General features: G+C 49.5%; 1 protein-coding gene across 1 annotated transcript in view; it reads left to right on the forward strand.

Moving 5' to 3' along the window:
• Positions 1 to 11823: 11823 nt before the first annotated feature.
• Positions 11824 to 21837, forward strand: part of RHAG (Rh associated glycoprotein) — a 50282-nt gene continuing 40268 nt past the window's right edge. Inside the window, exon 1 of the mRNA XM_077316097.1 lies at positions 11824 to 12043. Within this exon, the coding sequence (XP_077172212.1) occupies positions 11905 to 12043 (139 nt within the window). The 5' untranslated portion in view covers positions 11824 to 11904. The remainder of the gene's footprint in view (positions 12044 to 21837) is intronic.

The raw sequence follows: 21837 nt of genomic DNA on the forward strand, positions 1-21837 counted from the left end.
GGAAAAGCCTAATTTTATAATTTCCCTCTCGGTGGCGAACAGCCACTGGGATTTAAAATTGTCACAGAGGATTGAAGGAAGTAAACCAGCTATGGTCCAGTGTGCCTTTAACCATAGGGAGATGGATGAAGTTACTGCTTTAGCTTTGAATTTTGGAAACCCTGTCTCTAGGCATATCCATGAGTTCGAAACACAGTTTGGAACCTGAAGTAATGATCTAAGAAATTTTGTTTGAACCCGCTCAAGTGGGGCAAAGCAAGAGGTTGGTGGCCCTAAAAAGGTCCCGTAAACCATTTGAGCAATTGTCTTGGATTGGAAGAGTTTGAGCGCCGCTGGATTGGAGCTCCATTGGAGCGATGGAATTTAAGGATATTGAAGGCACTTCTCTCCCCTATGTTCGCAAGCTGTCTACAGTGTTTGTGCCTTGATCCTGAAGCCTGAAAAGTAACTCCCAGGTATTTGAAGGACTTCACCTGTTCTAACCTCTTTCCAGCTAAGCGCCAGGACCTAACAGTGGGGTGATTGCCGAAGTTTTTAATTCATTTATTACCAGGGCTTCTTTCTCATTGTACTTCTCCAGGCTTGCCAGGACTCTGTTCAGACCGACAGGGGTTCTGGACAGTAAGACCACATCATCAGCAAAAAGGAGAGCAGGAATGTGCTGCCCTGCTAATTTAGGTGGGTGACAATCTATGGACTCAAGGTGGCTCTCCAAATCATTAATGTAAAAAATAAAGAGTAAAGGGGCCAATAAACAGCCTTGTCTGACCCCTTCATGAGTTTTTATCTGCTCTGTTAGGTGACCTTTCCTATTGTATCTGACTCTGAATGTTGTCTGCTCGTAAAGAGAGCACATCAGAAAACTGAGTCTTTTATCAATTGTGGAAGCTTCCAGTTTCTTGAGATGGAATCAAATGCAGCCTTGAAATCTACAAAGGCTGCACATAATGAGGTCACACTCTGGGAGGAATATTTTTTGACCAGATGTTGTAGTGTTAGACAGTGCTCTAGAGCAGTGGTCCCCAACCTTTATTAGGCTGGGGACCGGCAGGGCATCGGGCCGCGGCCGCAGGGCCCGTGGCCACGCCCACGCTTCGGGCCGTGCCTGCGGGCAGCGCCCGCGGATCGGGCCGCGCCCGCAAGCCGCGCCCGGCCGCGCCCGCGGGCCGCACCCGCGGATCGGGCCGCGCCCGCGACCCGCGCCCGGCCGCGCCCGTGGGCCGCACCCGCGGATCGGGCCGCGCCCGCGACCCGCGCCCGGCCGCGCCCACGGGCCGCACCCGCGGATCGGGCCGTGCCCGCGAGCCGCGCCCGTTGATCGGGCCGCAACTGCGGGCCGCGCGGGCGCGGCCTGCCCGGGGCGGCCGGCCCGGATTCCCTCTCCCCGCCCTCCCACAGTAAGTAGCTTCCCGGGTTTTTTACTGCGGGGGGGGGGGTGCGGGGAGAGGGTGCCGCGGCCCGGCGCCGGGCCGCGGCCCGCAGGTTGGGGACCACTGCTCTAGAGTACCTCTGCCCTCCCTGAACCCTGCTTACACAGGTACAATGATCCTTTCCTGTTCCAGCGTAAGATAAGTTTATCCAGCAGATGTTGGGTATACACAATGGAGTAATGGGCAAATGAGAACAAGATGCAATTTAATAAAGATAAGTGTAAAGTTCTGCATTCACAGTCAGAGTAGTTCAGCAGTGGAATAGGCTGCCTAAGGAGGTGGTGAGCTCCCCCTCACTGGCAGTCTTCAAGCAAAGGTTGGATGCACACTTTTCTTGGATGCTTTAGGATGCTTAGGGCTGATCTTGCGTTGAGCAGGGGGTTGGACTAGATGGCCTGTATGGCCCCTTCCAACTCTATGATTCTATGATCTATCATTCTATACAGTTTGCTGACATTACTTATTAAGCTTATTGGCCTATAATTGGCAGACCTCTTGGGTCATCTAGTCCAGTGGTCCCCAACCTTTTTATCACCGGGGACCAGTCAATGCTTGACAATTTTAATGAGGCCCTGGGGGAGGGTAGTTTTTTGCTGAGTGACGTTGCCGCCTAAGCCCCTGCTCCACTTGCTTTCCCACCGGCGCCCCTGACTTCCTGCCGCCTGCTGGGAGGTGGTGCCAGCAGCAGCTGCATAGTGCCACTCCAAGGGGAAGCCTCAGCCATGGGGGCCGCCGGAGAGCACCAAAGGAGAGCCGGTGGCAGAGTGGCAGGGCAGCCCCCGAGGCAGCAGCCGGGGAGGAATACAAGGAGGAGCCACAGCCTGGTACCAACTGATCCACGGATCGGTACCAGTCCCTGAACCGGGGGTTGGGGACCACTGATCTAGTCTAACCCCCTGCACTATGCAGGACACTCACAATCCTATCCCTCATCCACTTTAACCTGTCACCCCCTTAAACTTCTCAGAATCAGCCTCTCCGTCAGATATGTCATTGATATATGTTCCTTAAAAATTCTTTAAGGCAATTCCAGTGATCATAAAATTCTTCTGAGAGTCTTCTATTCAACAAGTTTGTAAGTTTTGCCATTGTGGTGAGTTCTCTGATTTTATCCAACCGTATGCCTACTCCTGACATGACTTTTGATTTCTTATCGGAGAAATCTGTATGTTGATCTTAGATTAGTATCTTTGCAATTGACATTCCAAACACCATCCTACTAAAGAAATGTACATTACAACTCCCATTTTCTGGTACATTGGTATATATCCAGAGTATATTTCTTTGGTACATATCCTTAACGGCTATGTCACTAAAATTTTAACCCTTGCTCCTGCCTGTTTCTTCCTCTGGAGTTTTCAACTCTATCAACTGGTTGATGTTACATATATACAGAGCTCCTAAAAACGTACCAGATTGAAGTGTTATGCATATAGGCATCATGGGGCCTATGGCCTTATATGAGAAAACAGCACTTGGTTGTGAAAAATATATAATCCTGAATATGTGTTCTCTATTTACTGTATTTGTAACTACTGAGGAAGACTGTAGAAGCCATAATGTATCTGGTTTTCTGTGGTTCATAAGACATTTATCCACCAGGAAAGTTTATAAATTATTGACTGACTCATGATTTTAATGTTATATGTACCCACTATATAATAAAGGTTTTATTTTTGTTTGTTCTAACTTGACCATTATGACTCAAATGGAAAGATTTAGTTTCCCCTATTTTGTGATTTGCTTTCAGCGGGCTTAGCCAACCTAAGTGAATCTGGGTATCAGAGCTGGGCTGAGAGAAGAAGACTAGAACACCAAACCTCACAGGGTGTCTGTTGTGGGGAGAGGAAAGGGAAGGTGATTGTAAGCCACTTTGAGACTCCTTTGGGTAGAGAAAAGCGGCATATAAGAACCTCTTCTTCTTCAAAATGTTTTCACCAGGGCAGGGGGCAGGGGAGATGGGGTTTCTCTACCTTTGCTTACCTGACATTGTTTAAAAATAGACCTGCCCACTTTGGAGGACCCTGAGAAAAGTAGAGAAACTGCTCAGTGCCCGTTTGGCAAGTGAGACTTCTGTTTACCTATAGAACAGACAAACTACCTAGCTTAAATCAGGGCATGACGATCCTTTGAGTTGGGTCGCCAACCTCCAGGTGGGTCCTGGAATTCTCTTGAAATCTCCATTGATTTCCAGTCTACAGAAATCCATTCCTCTGAAGGAAATGTCCATTTTGTGAAATCCCTCCCCAAATCCTGCCTTCCACAGGCACTGTTCTCAAATCTCCAGGAATTTCTCAGGCCAGAGTTGAGAAGCCAATAATGATCTTCACCAGACTTGTTAAATACATAATAAGCAAACAAACAAATCTTAATGCTTATAACCCACATTTCTAATACAACTCAGGGAGTGGGGGGAAGGTGACAACACCATTAAAAACAATCAATTTTAACCAAAAAAACCATCCTCTGATTTACCTCCCAGCCAATTAACCAAACAGACTGGGACAGGAACCCAGATTTCCCAAACAGAGGCTAGCATTTCCTGTTGGACTTTCCAACCCTGCCATAGACCTGGTAGAACAGCTCTGTCTTGCATGCCCTGTAGAACTGGTTTCAGTTGGGTGAGGGGGAAAAGCAACCATAAATTCCATTTCCTGCTGAAACAGTTACCAGATCCATTTCCAAGCACAACTTGAATTAATTCTGATATTGATTCTCTGTTTTAAATGGTTAATGATCTAACTCATTGCTTTAATTGGTTAGCAGCACTTCTGCCTGAACACAACTCCCTTGTAAACTGGGAACATAAACGTATCATAAACGGAAGTAACATTAACTTTAAAATAGGTGACTATATAAATCTAACTTCATAGTGCCATCAAATTGTGTACAGAGGGTAGGGGAAGGCCGTTTCTATTACACATTATGCTCACATGCCACTTGAAACAGGACCAGCACTGGCATACTGAAAGGGGTCTGATACGTTTATGGCCACCACCCATATGCCCTTCCTGGTGCTCACTCACCCATTCTTCACCCACAAGGGTTCCAGCTCCAGGCTGGGAAATACCTGGAGATTTGGAACCAGGAGTGGGTGGGATATGAGATGGGGAGAGACCTCAGTGGAGACCACCCTCCAAAGCAGCTATTTTTTACAGAACTGCTCTCTGTAGTCTAGAGATGAGCTATAATTCCAGGGGATTCCCAGGTCCCACCCAAGGACTGGCATCCCTAGGGTGTAGCCTGTAAATCGCAGGATTTGGGGGAAGGGAGGAACTTCAATGGCTATAATAACATAGAGTCCACCTTCCCAAGTGGCCATTTTCTCCAGGGGAACTGGCCTCTGTCACCTGAAGTTCAGTTGTAATCCCAGGAGATCTCCAGCTACCAACTGGAGGTTATACAAAAGAAGAAAAAAGCACTGTGTAAAGACAACACAATGAGGATTTGCACAATATGGAGAAAAGATTTCTCTAATGCTTTTAAAGCACAAACAAACCATAGTAATACTACAATGATATTAAGAGGTGGTAGGAATGCCACTAGAAATCCCAAATCCAAATGAGGATCTGGTAAATCCTACATTCATCTTTGGAATGCTTCCTCAGTCGACCCCAACAAACACTTTACTGCAAAAGTGCCTAGAGGTCGCTAGATAATAATCACATCCTAACAAATTTCTTCAAAGTTTATTTGCAGAATGACAACTCTTAAACGTATAGAAGATTGTAAGGGCAACATTGGGTGGATTCTTGAAAAAATTCAGCCGTCTGAGCTCCCTGCTATGTGCGCTCCCCAGCGCCATGTGGTGAGCGTGAGAGAACTGGTGAAGAAGTGGCGAAAGATTGCACAGGCCTGAGCTTGCTAACTGCGGTTGGGAAGTGTCTGAAGATTTAGGGGTGAAGGTTGGGAGAGGGCAAGGTTTGAGGAGGGTCTGCGGTTGGCAACTGGCAGGGATTCAGCCACTCTCCAGGCAACCAGGACAAAATGTACACTTTGGAAGATGGGGTCTATGACATTATATCCCATTGATCCCATTGTGCTCCAGACCTGTAGCCAGAATTCTTTTGCAGTAGTAGCAGAAGAGCTTGGCGGAGGCCATGGAAGGTGCTCACTACCCACTGCACTATTTGCCTTGAACCCACACATGTACCACCTCTACCAACACACCACACCACACCTTACCTATCCGCCCCCCTCCCCACACCTCTGCCACCATCTCCGACAGCTTGCCCACTGCTGCCACAACCACGAGGCTAGTGGGCAGATGCTGAGTGGGCGGGGCAACTTTTAGGAGGGGGTTCTTTCCACACAACCCATTGCTACAGGTCTGCTCTGTGTCAGGAGGACAGACTTGAAATAAACACTTCTCTTGTAGAAAGGAAAGTTTATTATTCAAAGCAGCTTTTCCAGGACTTACATAGCCTGAACTGGGGCCCAGAGCACAAGCAACAGTTCTTATCCACCAATTCTTCCTGCTAAGAAGAGTTCACATCCCCCCATAGACACCCTCCCATTCCAGGTGCCAGTCCGGGTGCTTGTCCAAGGCAGATAGAAGCCTCGGAATTGACCTTAGAGAGTGCAACACTTGTTACAGCAATGATACCACAATTAGAACAGAGGCAGTGAATGCTTTCAGGGATACAGCAGGCTAAGATAAATTATAACAATGGCTACACTTCAGCTAACCAGACACATACATCATGGCAGAAATCTTGGAGTTCTGACATTCCGCCCCTCCAAAACCAATCCCACATATCTCTCATCCAGCCACTCCCAGAGCCGGCTTTGAGGGAAATGCACAATAAAATTCCCACACCAAACAGGGGACCCACACATCCTCACCCCCCCCCCCACTCCTTATCTCCCATAGGGAATTCTTTCCAGTCCACTAAATACTGAAGCTTGCCACAATGCCAGCGAGAATCAAGGATTTGTTTAACTTCATAGTGGGTGTCTTTATCGACAAAATCAGGAATAGGTGCAGTAGAAACGGGATGCCATTCATCAGGAGGCAGGGCTTTCTTCAGGAAGTCAGAATGAAACACAGGATGAACATGTTTATATGTCTTTTGCAATTGTCACTCCACAGTCACACCATTGATAATCCTGGTAACGTTAAAAGGGCCCACATACTTAGGCCCCAGTTTCCGTGAGGGCTTTTGACAACGCAAATCTTTTGTAGATAAGTACACCAGGCCGCCCACTTTCCAATCTGGAGCAGGCACTCGTTTCGTGTCTGCCTGGGCTTTATAGGATTTCTTAGCAGCTTCCATTGTCTGTACAATATCTGGTCACGCATTAGCAATACGACCAGCCCATCCCTTTAAGTCTGTGGGGCAGTCTGTAGGGGAGATCCATATGGGCACCGCAATCAGGTCAGTCCCATACACCACGTGGAAGTGGGACACCCCCGTGGAGGCATGGACCCCACTGTTGTACGCAAACTCAGTCACCGGGAGATGCCCAGTCTGTCTGCTGATAGTTAGTAAAGCAACGTAGATACTGCTCCAGGATCTGATTGACCCTGGATGATAGCCAGAAGTGAGTACCTGCTCTACACCCAAAGTCTTTAGCAACTCCTTCCAAAACCTGACAATGAACTTTGACCCTCTGCCGGACAACCATCTAATCCATGTAGTTTGTACATGTGAGTAACAAACAGATGCAGAAGACATTCCAGCACAGGGAATGAAATGAGCTTGCTTTGAAAATGTGTCCACCCCCCCCCCCCGAGGTTACTGTCTTTCCATTACTGGGGGGCAAGTCAGTGATAAAGTCCATAGTAATTTCCCTCCAGGGGGCGGTGGGGGTTTGCAGGGGTTGCAGCAGTCCCTTTTGCTTGCCCCCCTGATTCTTAGCTGTGAGGCACACTGGGCAGCCCTGCAAATATTTCTCCACAAAGAGAGGGCCACTAATAATGCCGCTGCACCAAGTGCAAAGTTTTCACAAACCCAAAATGGCCTGCCATCTTTGAATCGTGGCAAAGTCTTAGAATTGTGTCATGCCCCCTCCTGTTGTTGAAGACTGTCTCGGAGGTGGGTAAACTCTGGGTCTTTTGCCACCTCCTGCTGGATCCACCCCCCTGGGGAAGGCAGTCCTGCGGTTGCTTGGCTGTGCGTCACTGCAACCAATCCCAATTGGGTGGGGCTAAACACCGTGTCCACCAATGGCTCCCACTTGCTTTCGTACTATGGCAGGCGGAACAGCACATCAGCGAGAAAATTCTGTTTGTCCGGCAAATGGCATAGAGTGAAGGTGAACCTGGAGAAGAACTCAGCCCACCGCATCTGTTTGGCCGAAAGACAGCGGGGTTGCCGGGGGGCCTGCAAATTCTTGTGATTGGTCCACATCTCAAATGTGATGGGGGACCCCTCCAACCTCCAGGTTGACAGGGCTAGCTTGACCGCAGCCGCCTCTTTCTCCCAAATGGCCCAATTATGCTCAGCACCACTGAATTTCCTTGAGATATATGCTAGGAGTGTAATCAGTTGTCCTCCCCCCTCTGTAGGATCACAGCTCCCATGATCACATCAATAGAGTCTACTTGGATCAAAAAGGCCTTTGGGGGGTTCACAAGGCGCCATACGAATTCAGTAGTAAACAAAGACTTTAGCTTCACTTCAACTAACCAGACACATTCATCATGGCAGAAACCTTGGGGTTCTGACACTCTGCTCCCCAAACCCCTCCCTCCCCATGCTCCATCCCCAGCATCTCCCAGCTGAGTCTTGCAATCAGTCTTTCGATGGGGGCGGGCAAATTATCACACTCCCATTCCTCGACCACCTCTCTCAGATCCCAATATTCCTTGGGAAGCAACGGTACTGCCCACTGGCACATTGCCGCGTAGTCCTTTCACCCCTCCATTGTGGCACCCGGAGCGACCTTTTAACAATGGTGCTGGCATCCAGGATTGGTGAACAATAGGACTCGCGACCACCACTGTAACTGGAATCAAGCTTATGCAGCCACTCCATTCCCAACACAAAGGGAAACACCATCTTTGGGGCCACAATGGGTTGTATGCATTCCCAGTGGTCCTCAATGTCTAAATTTAGGGGCAGGGTCTGAGACATGGCTTCGCTCCCCTTGGAAAATTCCCCGTCCATTTGGGCAAAACAGATCGGCTTTCTTAGGGGTTCCACGCCTACCCCCAAGGATTGCACCATTTGAGGGTTAACTATAGTCCAGTGCACCCACAGTCTAGGATTCCCATTACTCTGACACCAGTCCAGGTGGCAGGGTCGGACAAGGTCACCGGAATAAGTAGAAGGGGGATAGGACTTACTGAGCGTCTGCCCCTGCCTCTGACCTGTCGGTGGGGCTGTCTCACAACAGGTCTGCCCCGTTTCCCGATGGCTCATTAGAATCCTTGTCATCCTCCAACCACGCACTGGACGCGAAGGGCTCAGTTAGGGGAGTAAGTAGTGCCCAGACGGTTCTTCACCCCTGCGGCACTCCTTTTGCTGCCGGGGTGGAAGGCTTGGCCACTGCCTTGCCCGGTGTCTTCTCCCCCACTGGGGTCGCTGGTTTCTCCTTCTTGGATGGGCATTCTGCCAGAAAGTCCCCTTGGTGGCTGCATCCTAGGCACAGGCCCTTCTCTCTGTGTCTTGCCCTCTCCGCTGCGTCTGGCCTTGGAGCCTTGCTGACCAGAGTCTTCTTGCCCACTTGGGGCTTCTTTGGTCTTTTCGCGGGCCCCCTTACTGTCGAGGTGGGTAAGGATACGCATCCTGCCCTCAATTTCACCAGCCATGCAAACCCTCCCATGAGAGTGTTAGGGTGGGCCTGGTTGAGACATTTCTCCAGCAGATCCCGTCGGAGTCCGTCTCAAAAGGCATGAACCCCGTGAATATCCAACCATTCTTGAACCTGGGCCACCAGGTGCCTAAATTCCCTGGTGCACTGGTCATGGACCCTTGCTTCAGATGTTTCAGGTCTTCCAAGGCAGACTCTGCTTCCAGCGGATCCTCAAATTGCTCCCGGAAGGCTGGCAGGAACAAATTGAAATCACGGACCTCTGTTGTGGCATAGGTGAACAAACTCACCAACCACTTAGCTGCATCTCCCTCCAGGGCTTCCCCCACGAATCGCACCCTCTCTGCCCCATCGTGGAACAAATGGTGAAAGTCCATCATGTAGCCTTGCAGTTGGATCATAAAATAGGCAAAGATATTAGGCGAGCCATGGTAGTGGGTGCGAAAGGGACGCATCCGGTGTCAAAGTTCCTCTTCAGGGCGGATTTGCTTGCTCTGGCAGCTGCTGTGGCTGGACAGGCGGTTGGGGGTTTGCTCTGGTTGCACCGCCGGCTGACCCTGCTGCTCAGACTGCTGCTGCTGGGCTGGAGGTGGAGGCAGCACAGTGGGTTGTGCCCCGCCTGGGCAGATCATGTCACCCTCCGGATGAAGGATCGGGTGATCCATCTCGGTCAGGAAGTACCGGGCGGTTCACTGCACCTCTGCATCCTGGGATGCCATCAACCTGGCCATCCAGTCGCCCATCTGGGTCATGCGTTCTCTCAGCTCCAGGGTGGCCGCAGTCTCCATGTCTGGCTCCGCTTGAGTCGTCCCGTACATCCATCCTGAAGTCGGGACCTCATTGTATTTAGTGACCACATACTGTCCACGTATGTAACGTACCGGGCCGTGGATGTCTCGTGCCACAACGGGGATCCCAGCATCTGGGCCATCCCAGACCGGCGGTCCTCAAAAAACGAGACTCGGGCTCCTGCAGTGTCTGCTGCTCCATCACCGGCTCCCGTGTTCTCCCCCCTATCTGGGGCAGGGGTCTCTGTTGCATACTCAGCCATCCTGGCTATTCAGTAAGACCGGTAGATTGAGTGTTCAGTCTGTCAGGTGGACAGACTTGAAATAAACACTTCTCTTGTAGAAAGGAAAGTTTATTATTTAAAGCAGCTCTTCCAGGACTTACACAGCCTGAACTGGGGCCCAGAGCACAAGAAACAGTTCTTATCCATCAATTCTTCTCGCCAAGCAGAGTTCACATCCCCCCATAGCCACAACACCTCCCCCCCCCATTCCAGGTGCCTGTCCGGGTGCTCATCCAAGTCAGATAGATGCCTCGGAATTGACCTTGGACAGTGCAACACTTGTTACAGGATTGATACTACAATTAGTACAGAGACAGTGAATGCTTCCAGGGTTACAGCAGGCTAAGATAAATTACAACAATGTCTACACTTCAGCTAATCAGACACATACATCATGGCAGAAACCTTGGGGTTCTGATACTCTGCTCCCCAAACCCCTCCCTCCCCATGATCCACCCCCAACATCTCCCAGCTCAGGCCTAACAACCCTAGGAAGGGCCTTAGAGGGGTATAATGCTGTTGCCTTTCCTTGCATTGGCCCCTTGGGTTTCTTAACCTGCTTAGCTTCCAAGATCTGATAAGCGGACGGCGGGAAAACAAGTGGAGCAGGGACTCAGGCGGCAGCAACATCCCTCGGCAAAAGACTACCCACCGTCCAGGCCTCAAAAAAATTGTCAAGTGTTGACCGGTCCCCGATAAAAAGGTTGGGGACCACTGCCCATACATCCCTTTGCCCTCCGGCATCAGGTGGCCTCTCACATCCAGTCAGTCATTTCTCTTGATGGGACTTTCCTGAAGTTGTTAACATCTGCTCCTAATCCCCCCTCCCATCAGGTTATACAGCTAAGCACAGATTCTCGGTGTTACCCAATTACCACATTCTTGAGTCCAGTCTTGAAAGAGATAAGTATAGTATCTGCAGATAAGTCCAAATCATGAATGCCTGCAAGCAAGACTACACCCTCTAATAATGATGTTAACCCTTGAATAAGCTGTCCATTTGTCCTGACTCCCACGGGACACTAACACTTTCCTGGTCTTTGTCCCGGGTCTCAATTTGATGTAGTGGTTAGGAGTGCGGACTTCTAATCTGGCTTGCCATGTTCGATTCTGCATTCCCCCACATGCAGCCAGCTGGGTGACCTTGGGCTCGCCACGGCACTGATAAAACTGTTCTGACCAAGCAGGAATATCAGGGCTCTCTCAGCCTTACCTACCTCACAGGGTGTCTGTTGTGGGGGGAGGAAAGGGAAGGCGACTGTAAGCCGCTTTGAGCCTCCTTCGGGTAGGGAAAAGCGGCATATAAGAACCAACTCTTCTTCTTCTTCTTCCTCTCCTTGTGGAACACTCAAATCTTCTGGAATTTCCCAATCCACAAGCGGGAGTCTTACTGTAAATCAACCATGGCCTTTTCCACCCTAGCTCCGGCTGTCAAAATCACTTTTGCTTTTGTCGTCTGCTTTAGGGATCTGAAAAAGAACCCATGTGTGAAGTTAGGCTCCTCCTTCCGTGAGCTTTACACTTGGGAAAGGAAGGGCTTTTGCCCTGTCATTGTAATCATCTGTGTACAACCCCGGGCGAAGACTGAGTGAGAGCCGGCCTCTTATTATCACTGTGTGCCAGCCTGTGTCCCAGAAGCCCAACATGAGCACTATGCTCTCTACCAACATGCGGATCAAGTTGCCTGTCGCAGCATTGTTTTTGGAAATAATCATTATTGTTTTGTTTGGATTGTTTGTAAGATACACGCCGCGGGATGCAAACAGTCTTCACTTATACCCATGTGAGTGTTCTTCTTTGAGGTTGAAAGACGATCCATTTCTGGCGCCTTTTGCTTGTTCGAAAGGTGGGCTGCTGCTGCTGGTCGGTCTGGAGATTGTACAATTTGTCTTCCTCTCTTGGTGTTTGGCGAAGCTGGCATGGGTTACCATGTGTTTAGATAAGCGAGTCTGAGTCCCGTGTGCCCCCTGGCCACGAGTGGGGATGAGGGAGTAAGGTTGCCAGATCCAGGCAGGGAAAATCCTGGTGATTTGGGGCAGGAGCCTGGGGAGGACGGGGACCTCAGTGGGGTACTAGGCCATGGAGTCCACCCTCTAAAGCAGGGGTGGTCAACCTGTGGGCCTCCAGATGTCCATGGACTACAATTCCCATGAGCCCCTGCCAGCGGTTGCTGGCAGGGGCTCACGGGAATTGTAGTCCATGGACATCTGGAAGACCACAGGTTGACCACCCCTGCTCTAAAGCCTCCATTTTCTCCGGGAGTATTGATCTATGGAGGCTGGAGATAAAATGTAATTCCAGGCTTGCACCCCTACCTTTAAGACCAACGAAATTTAATTTTATAAACTTTCATCTGCATAATAGTGGAAAAAATAATTCAGTATCAGTCCGCATTCTGTTGGGAAGGGAGAAATGAATTTAACATAAGGAACAGTTAGAAGTATCGATGCCAGCTCTGGCTTTAGAAATTCCTGGAGGTTTTTTTTTTTTGGGGGGGTGATATTTCTACAAGACTCTATAATATACCAGTGGCCCCATCCTTTGAATCTGCTATTCCCTCCAAGCAGGAGATCACTCATAATTCCAGGACAACTGGTTGGCATAGAGTTTTCTTACCGATCAGATCTTACCCTGATTCAAACTTTATTCTCCTGTTTCTCTACTATTTGCTTAATAGAAAACGTACCTTCTCTGGCTTGGGATGGAAAATTCCTGGAGATGTTAGGAAAGGGGGCTAGCTAGGGGGAGGTTTGGTTGGGAGGGAGGGACTGCCCTACAAAGCAGCCAATTTCTCCAGGGGAACTGATCACAAATCATCTGGGAATCCACTGGAATTCCAGGAGGTCTCCAGCCTCAACCTGGAGGTTGGCACCTCTAATTGTAGCATATTTGAACTCTTCACACTTCAGAGCAGTAACATGGAAAATTCTGGTTCGCTGTGTTGAATGCCTGCCCTCTTTCCTGAGTGTTCCCAGGAGGTTGATCAGCCAGACTGAAACCCAAGAGACAAGGAACAAAGAGCATATTATAATATGGTGGGTGAAGTTCGGTCCCCCTCCCCTTCCTGGAGATTGCAGAGTCAGCAGTTTCTTTGACTCCACTCTGAATAAACATCAGCCTTGAAGTCTTATGGCAACTTTAGCTCATCATCCGTTCTATGGATGGTTAAAAAGGGGAGCAATTAAACAGGGCATTAGGGTTGCCACCTCCAGCCTAGGGAGGGCATGGCTTGGGAAAGGATCTCAGCAGGCTTATAATGCCATGGAGCCTACCCTCTGAAGCCATTATAGGGTTGCCAATCTCCAGGTGGGGCCTGGAGATCTCCTGGAATTACAACTGATTGCCAGACTCCATGACTTTATGCTATACTAAGAGCCCTCCCCCCCCTCCAGGTTCCACTCCCAAAACTGCCAGAAATGATGCTTTTGCCCATAATCTAAAACAGAAATCCCTCTACACTAGGGATTCAGATATTTTTTAAAATAATTGTTAAACATTTTTTGGGTAAGATGACCATATGTGGGCATGTTGACCACCCCCCCAAACGGCCAATGAGGAGAGGGTGGGAAGGGGAGGGGCCCCGGGTGGGCGTGTCCACAGCTCTGCTTCCCATCCATATTCTGCACCATCATGCCACTTCTGGGGTTTCTTGAATCCAGAGGAAGGTGTCAGGGATTTTTCAACACTAAAAAAGTTGAGAAGGGCTGCCCTACCCCATCAGGAAAGCCCTTTTCGACCTCTTTTCTTAATATACACTTACTGTGCGACTCCGTTTTAGGGTTGCCAGCTCTGGATTTGGAAATCAGGGAGGCAGAGCTCCAGGGGGGCAGAGCTCCAGGAGGGCAGAGTTAGAGGAGGGCAATGACTTCAGTGGAGAACAATGCCAGAGAGTCTTCCTTCCAAAGAGGCCATTTTCTTTAGATGGTCTCTGTCATCTGGAGACCTGTTGTCATGCCAGGAGATCTCCAGGAACCCCCTGAAGCCACTGCCGTCACGTTACTCAGTCCCCTGTGGAAACCAGAAGATCCCGAAACTCCAGCCACAAGACCTGCCTGAGGTCTGAGTGGGGCCTGAGTGGCCATGAACTATAAGCAGACCTGTCCAGGGGCAAGGTTTGGGTGGCATGATAGTGGCAATGCCCCAGAATCTACCTTCCAAAGCAGCCGGTTTATCCAGGGGACTCATCTCTGTTCACTGGAAATTGCCTGTAATTCCAGGGGATCCTTAGGTCTCACCTGGAGCCTGGCATCCCTAAACCTCAGTGGAGTGCAACGCCTCAGAGCCCCCCCCCCCCAAGCAGCCACTGTTTACCTGTGGAGCTTATCTCTATAGTCTGCAAATGAGCTGTAATTCCAAGAGATCTCCAGGCCCTGGAGGAGGAGAATGGCAAACTGATTACATAAATTCCACCAAATAGATTTATTTCAGAGCTTGAGCCACAGCCAGAATGAGCCCTGAGAAACACCACTCGTCTTCGACAATAAATGTCTTCATCAGTGATTCTTCAGTACACTGTTTACAAACCACCAGCCTTGTTGGTGCTCTCTCGTCCCGACAGCCAACCATATCACGTTGACCCTTTTTGTAAATCATGTGGGGGTCACATTGATAGACTCAATATGAAATATTGAAATGCATAAATAAGAAATAAGAAATGCATTCCTCCATGCCAATCAAGATAATAAGAGACCAATAGGGTCTTGTGAGAAGATGCCCTAGGGCAGTGGTCCCCAACCCCCGGACTGGGGACCAGTACCGGACCGTGGATCAGTCAGTACTGGGCCGCAGATCCTCCTCATCCTTCGCCCCAGTTGCTGCCTTGGGGTCTGCCCTGCCACTCTGCCATCAGCTCATCTTTGGTGCTCTCTGGTGGCCGCCATGGCTGGGGCTCCCCCTTGGCATGGCACTGCGCAGCAGCTGCTGGCAGTGGGTGGCGGGAAGTCATGGGCACCGGCGGGAAAGCAAGCAGAGCAGGGGCTCAGGTGGCGGCAATGTCCCTTGGCAAAAGACTACCCCCCCCCCACCCGGGCCTCAGTAAAATTGTCAAGCGTTGGCCGGTCCCCGGTGATAAAAAGGTTGGGGACCGCTGCCCTAGGGGCACCAGATGAAGACAGCTCCAAACTTGGAGCCTATAGGTTGGAGGGGGGTGCACAAATCCCCCTGCCTCTCCCCTAGCAGCTCGGACAAGAAGGTCCCATAGAATGGGGGAGGGTCAGAGCCAAACCGTTACCATGCATTCTTCCATGCCGTTTAAGATACTGGAGATCTACATGTGTAAGATCCAAATTGAAGATTGATTCACGTGTGGCAGATTCCTAGGACTGCAGACATACGTTTTTTATCTCACTATGCAGGCTAACCTTGTTTAATTTGTGCATCTACGTTCCTCACAATTTATTTTAATTGGGACAATGTGACTGTTAGTAATATGCAATGTACTTTTGAATTTAACTCTCTGGTCTCAGGACAAAATAGTTGCCAGCTCAGCTTCTGCTTGTAGGAATGTTTCACACTTGGGTGGAGACAGATGGGGCAAGCAACAAATGGTAAAATGTAAGCCGTTAGTCACTCACATAGGCAGTTTTATTTCTCCTATGTTTTTGTGAACTACAACTGAATTCAAGGGGACTGATTGGCTGTTTTAGCAAAGAATTATCATATGGATGTTGTGACACAGTTTACTAATTTAACAGGATTAACTTTAGCGTATATATGCTCATAGAATCATAGAATCATAGAGTTGGAAGGGGTCATACAGGCCATCTAGTCCAACCCCCTTCTCAATGCAGGATCAGCCCAAAGCATCCTAAATCCTTGCCACTGGACTCTGATTTTGTTTCGTTGAGCTGCTCCAGACCAACACAGCTACCCACTTGATTCAAACTACAAAGATCAGTCCCGCTGAAGAAAATGGCTGCTTAGGGGGGTGGACTCTGTGGCATTATAAACCACTGAGATTCCTCGTCTCTCCAAACTGTTTCTTCCCCCAAGCTCCAGTTCCAAATCCTCAGGAATTTCCCAATCTAGAACTGGCAACCCTGAATGAATATCTGAGGATCAGTATGGGGTGATCCCTCAGTATTTGTCTAAGTGCAATCACTTTCCAAAGAATTGTGGGGTTTGCTAATTTTAGCTGCACTGGGTAGCTAGGGGCAAAGCTAATTTTGCATGTTTATTAGAACTGTTATGTTTAATTAGCAGATTATCCCTAAACACTTTTCTTAACCTGTGGATTTAAATGGTTGCAACTCTTAAGTCTAGTTTTCTTCAATTTAATCAATGAGAAACCGTTTTTATTAGTGCAACTAGTGATGTGATTTCTTTCTGTTTCCTTAAGGATGTGTTGTTTCTGTTTGTTATTGTAATGCAGAATAAAAATTATTAAAGACAGTGGGTTGGATCCACTGCAAAATTTCAGCTTGTACTAGAGCACTTGGACAAGGGGAAACACAAGACAAAGACTGGCAGGGCCTTGCTCTGAGTCACACTTAGACAATTGCCGGACCTGTTGGGTAATGTACCTCCAAATGCACTTTAGAAGTAGATTTTCCTGTTTCACACAGGAAAATACAGCTACAAAAGCACATTTAAAATACATTATCCAACGTGTGTGGAATTCAGCTTACTGTATCATCTAGCGCAGGGGTAGTCAAACTGTGGCCCTCCAGATGTCCATGGACTACAATTCCCAGTAGTCCATGGACATCTGGAGGGCCGCAGTTTGACTACCCCTGCTCTAGCGTTTTGGCTTTCACAAGACCTTGTGCAACCGATTCAGGTGTGATAGAGAGAGGAAAGCACAGGGTGGGCCACAAGATTGTGCAAAAGGGGAGTTATGCTAAGTTTGTTGTCATTTCTGCTTGAACACGATTTGAGTCCAGTGGCAACTTTTAAGACCATCAAGGTTTTATTTAAGTTTTGTGTGCACATTTGTGTGCGCATGTCTTCAGATACATGCACACCAAAGCTTATACTTTGACTAAAACTTCATTGGTCTTAAAAGGTGCCACTTTATTCAAACATTGTTCTGCTACTTCACACCAACAGACCCACCTGAATCTACATTTCCGCTTGCAAGTCAAGTTCATTTATTACATCTGTCTGTTGTTGTTAGGTGCGAAGTTGTGTCCGACCCATCGCGACTCCCTGGACAATGATCCTCCAGGCCTTCCTGTCCTCTACCATTCCCCGGAGTCCATTTAAGTTTGCACCTACTGCTTCCGTGACTCCATCCAGCCACCTCATTCTCTGTCGTCCCCTTCTTCTTTTGCCCTCAATCGCTCTCAGCATTAGGCTCTTCTCCAGGGAGTCCATCCTTCTCATGAGGTGGCCAAAGTATTTGAGTTTCATCTTCAGGATCTGGCCTTCTAAGGAGCAGTTTGGGCTGATCTCCTCTAGGACTGACTGGTTTGTTCGCCTTGCAGTCCAAGGGACTCGCAAGAGTCTTCTCCAGCACCAGAGTTCAAAAGCCTCAATTCTTTGACGCTCGGCCTTCCTTATGGTCCAACTTTCACAGCCATACATTGCAACTGGGAAGACCATAGCCTTGACTAAACGCACTTTTGTTGGCAGGGTGATGTCTCTGCTTTTTAGGATGCTGTCTAGATTTGCCATAGCTTTTCTCCCGAGGAGCAAGCGTCTTTTAATTTCTTTGCAGTCCCCATCTGCAGTGATCTTGGAGCCCAGGAAAATAAAATCTGTCACTATCTCCATTTCTTCCCCATCTATTTGCCAGGAATTGAGAGGGCCGGATGCTATAATCTTCGTTTTGTTGATGTTGAGTTTTAAGCCAACTTTTGCACTCTCCTCCTTCACCCGCATCAACAGGCTCTTTAGTTCCTCTTCGCTTTCTGCCATTAGAGTGGTATCATCTGCGTATCTGAGGTTGTTGATATTTCTCCTTGCAATCTTGATCCCAATTTGTGACTCCTCTAATCCCGCCATTCTCATGATATGCTCCGCATACAAGTTAAATAGGCAAGGCGACAGTATACAGCCTTGCCAGTTTGTCTAGCCAGTCTGTCTAGCCAGTTTGTAATACAAAAAATACAAATACAAAATTGAATACAAAAATTTGTTTATCATATAATTAAAACTACAAAGAATTCAAGAAATTATAAGGCAATAACCACTCAAAATAGAGGGGGGAAAGAAAAAGGCTCAAAGTTACTAGGAACAGGGGAAAACATTTAAAAAGATTAAGAATAAAGGCCCTGACTTACTGAAGCCGCATGTTGAAGGGCATCAGCACAAGCGGCAAGAGGGAGCGTGAGAATGATGCGCCAGGTTGGCATACCTGTGGCAGAGAGACTGGGCTCTTGAAGGGTACCTCATGCATAGGCCTGGCCTCTTTTGCCTGCTGCTGCAGCCGGATAGCTTCCCTCCCACCCGCCCTGTGTTTTGAGGTTTATTCTGTTTAAGTTTGCTTGCTTTTTTCATCTCAGCTGGCGGGCTGGCATAGGAAGAAGCCTGCTTTTGGAGGGAGCCAGGCTTGCTGCCCAGAGTCTCCGGGTCAGGGGCCTCCATAAGAGGTGGCAGGGTGTGAGCAGGGCCGATGTTAAGGGGAAGGCACCAGTGGCTTTCACTGCTAGGAGGCCTGGAGGTGACCGAAGGAGGTGTGTGTCCCCTGCGGTTCTTCAGGCATGGGATCCTGGCAGCAGAGAGATCTTGGAATTTCCGGCAGGGAAATTGGGGAGCCCTGGAGGGCTGCCAGGATAAAATGGTAACGGGGTCTCCTCCTATGCCATGCCAACACTCAATGTTTGGTAATAATAAAGCTATGGTCATGTTAAGCCAAGCCAAGTGTTGCATCCTTGTTGGGGCCAGGGATGCCCACCTGCCCGTCAAAATGTTTAAAAACAGCTTGGGGGAGGGGGGGGATTACCTAAGTAGAGAATAATATTTTGTGATAATTAATACAATTATAAAAAATGGTTACATTTGTTTAAAATCATTTAGGAATTTATACCTATTTCACATAATTTGATTGCTGTTGCACAAAAGTTTGCAGCCGTCTTAGTGAGTTGGAGCATTTCCAGTTGCAGATTTCTGGATCCAATCCAGTTGACTGCCCAGTTGAAGAGCTTCCTTACTAGAAATGTTGTGCCAGAGGATTTCCTCACGATTCTGTAGGGAAATAGGGCTTAATTCACAAGCCTGGGCTCACCAAGGTCCATGTGTTTCTCAGGGAAATTCCTGGTGGGCCACGCACCCAGAAAGCAATCAGAGACCACGTGCCAGCTTAATAGAATGGCCGCTTCGATGCGAGGAATGCTACAGAGACAGCTCAATTCTGCTTGTTCCAAAGCACTTTTGACATCCCAGTCCACTCCCACGTGTGGCTTACACCCACGACAGAGCAGTTCCTGTTACTGTGTAGGCCAGATTCTTTAAATGGAGATTCTGGGGACTGAACTTCATGCCAAGTAGATGTTCGGCCACCGAGGCACAGCTCAGAAAATAGTGTCAAGGTCTTACGTGGTACGCAGCCCTTGGGTCCGCAGCCACCTGGAGCTGCGTCTGATTTCACAATAATTACCCACTAATGAGCATCAAATGTAACCAGTTCATGTTTTGCCTGCGGTGGAGTGTTAGTCAGTTGAAGCTGCCATCATTTTAACCCCCTAATTACCAGTGGCTTATATTGTAACTAGTAAAAAAGCCCATTGTATGAAGAAGACAATGGGCGCTAGCAGGTGGGGACCAGAGCGAGCGGTAGGCAAGGGACAGACTACCTGAAAGAGGAGGCGGACGGCGGCTCCTCTGCATTTTTTTGTTCTTCTGCGGCTTTCCCGGCGGCTCCATTGTGTTTTGGGGCCATGAGGGCAGGGAGCACCCAGCAGCTGCGCTGTGGGCGGCTGCTGGGGCTCCCAGGGCGCCGGCTTGAAGTGGCGAAAGGCTCCTCCAGGGTTTTTTTTTTTCTGCTGGCTCTCGTGGGCGTGCCGGCTTGGAGCTGCGAAAGGCTCCTACAGGAGTTTTTTTTTCTGCTGGCTGTCCTGGGCGCCGGCTTGGAGCTGCGAAAGGCTCCTACAGGAGTTTTTTTGTCTGCTGGCTCTCGTGGGCGTGCCGGCTTGGAGCTGCGAAAGGCTCCTACAGGAGTTTTTTTTTCTGCTGGCTCTCGTGGGCGTGCCGGCTTGGAGCTGCGAAAGGCTCCTACAGGAGTTTTTTTTTCTGCTGGCTCTCGTGGGCGTGCCGGCTTGGAGCTGCGAAAGGCTCCTACAGGAGTTTTTTTTTCTGCTGGCTCTCGTGGGCGTGCCGGCTTGGAGCTGCGAAAGGCTCCTACAGGAGTTTTTTTTTCTGCTGGCTCTCGTGGGCGTGCCGGCTTGGAGCTGCGAAAGGCTCCTACAGGAGTTTTTTTTTCTGCTGGCTCTCGTGGGCATGCCGGCTTGGAGCTGCGAAAGGCTCGTGGTCTTTGAGCTGAAAGGCTCCTAAAGGGGTTTTTTTTCTGCTGGCTCTCGTGGGCGTGCCGGCTTGGAGCTGCGAAAGGCTCCCCCAGGGTTAATGTTTTTCTGCTGGCTCTCGTGGGCTGAAAGGCTCCTACAGGGGTTTTTTTTTCTGCTGGCTCTCGTGGGCGTGCCGGCTTGGAGCTGCGAAAGGCTCCCCCAGGGTTAATGTTTTTCTGCTGGGTCTCGTGGGCTGAAAGGCTCCTACAGGGGTTTTTTTTTCTGCTGGCTCTCGTGGGCGTGCCGGCTTGGAGCTGCGAAAGGCTCCCCCAGGGTTAATGTTTTTCTGCTGGCTCTCGTGGGCTGAAAGGCTCCTACAGGGTTTTTTTTTTCTGCTGGCTCTCGTGGGCGTGCCGGCTTGGAGCTGCGAAAGGCTCCCCCAGAGTTAATGTTTTTCTGCTGGCTCTCGTGGGCGTGCCGGCTTGGAGCTGCGAAAGGCTCCCCCAGGGTTAATGTTTTTCTGCTGGCTCTCGTGAAAGGCTCCTACAGGGGTTTTTTTTTCTGCTGGCTCTCGTGGGCGTGCCGGCTTGGAGCTGCGAAAGGCTCCTACAGGAGTTTTTTTGTCTGCTGGCTCTCGTGGGCGTGCCGGCTTGGAGCTGCGAAAGGCTCCCCCAGGGTTAATGTTTTTCTGCTGGCTCTCGTGGGCTGAAAGGCTCCTACAGGGTTTTTTTTTTCTGCTGGCTCTCGTGGGCGTGCCGGCTTGGAGCTGCGAAAGGCTCCTACAGGAGTTTTTTTTTCTGCTGGCTCTCGTGGGCGTGCCGGCTTGGAGCTGCGAAAGGCTCCTACAGGAGTTTTTTTTTCTGCTGGCTCTCGTGGGCATGCCGGCTTGGAGCTGCGAAAGGCTCCCCCAGGGTTAATGTTTTTCTGCTGGGTCTCGTGGGCTGAAAGGCTCCTACAGGGGTTTTTTTTTCTGCTGGCTCTCGTGGGCGTGCCGGCTTGGAGCTGCGAAAGGCTCCTACAGGAGTTTTTTTTTCTGCTGGCTGTCCTGGGCGCCGGCTTGGAGCTGCGAAAGGCTCCTACAGGAGTTTTTTTGTCTGCTGGCTCTCGTGGGCGTGCCGGCTTGGAGCTGCGAAAGGCTCCTACAGGAGTTTTTTTTTCTGCTGGCTCTCGTGGGCGTGCCGGCTTGGAGCTGCGA

This window comes from Paroedura picta, chromosome 1 (genome assembly GCF_049243985.1).
Source record: "Paroedura picta isolate Pp20150507F chromosome 1, Ppicta_v3.0, whole genome shotgun sequence".
NCBI lineage: Eukaryota > Metazoa > Chordata > Lepidosauria > Squamata > Gekkonidae > Paroedura > Paroedura picta.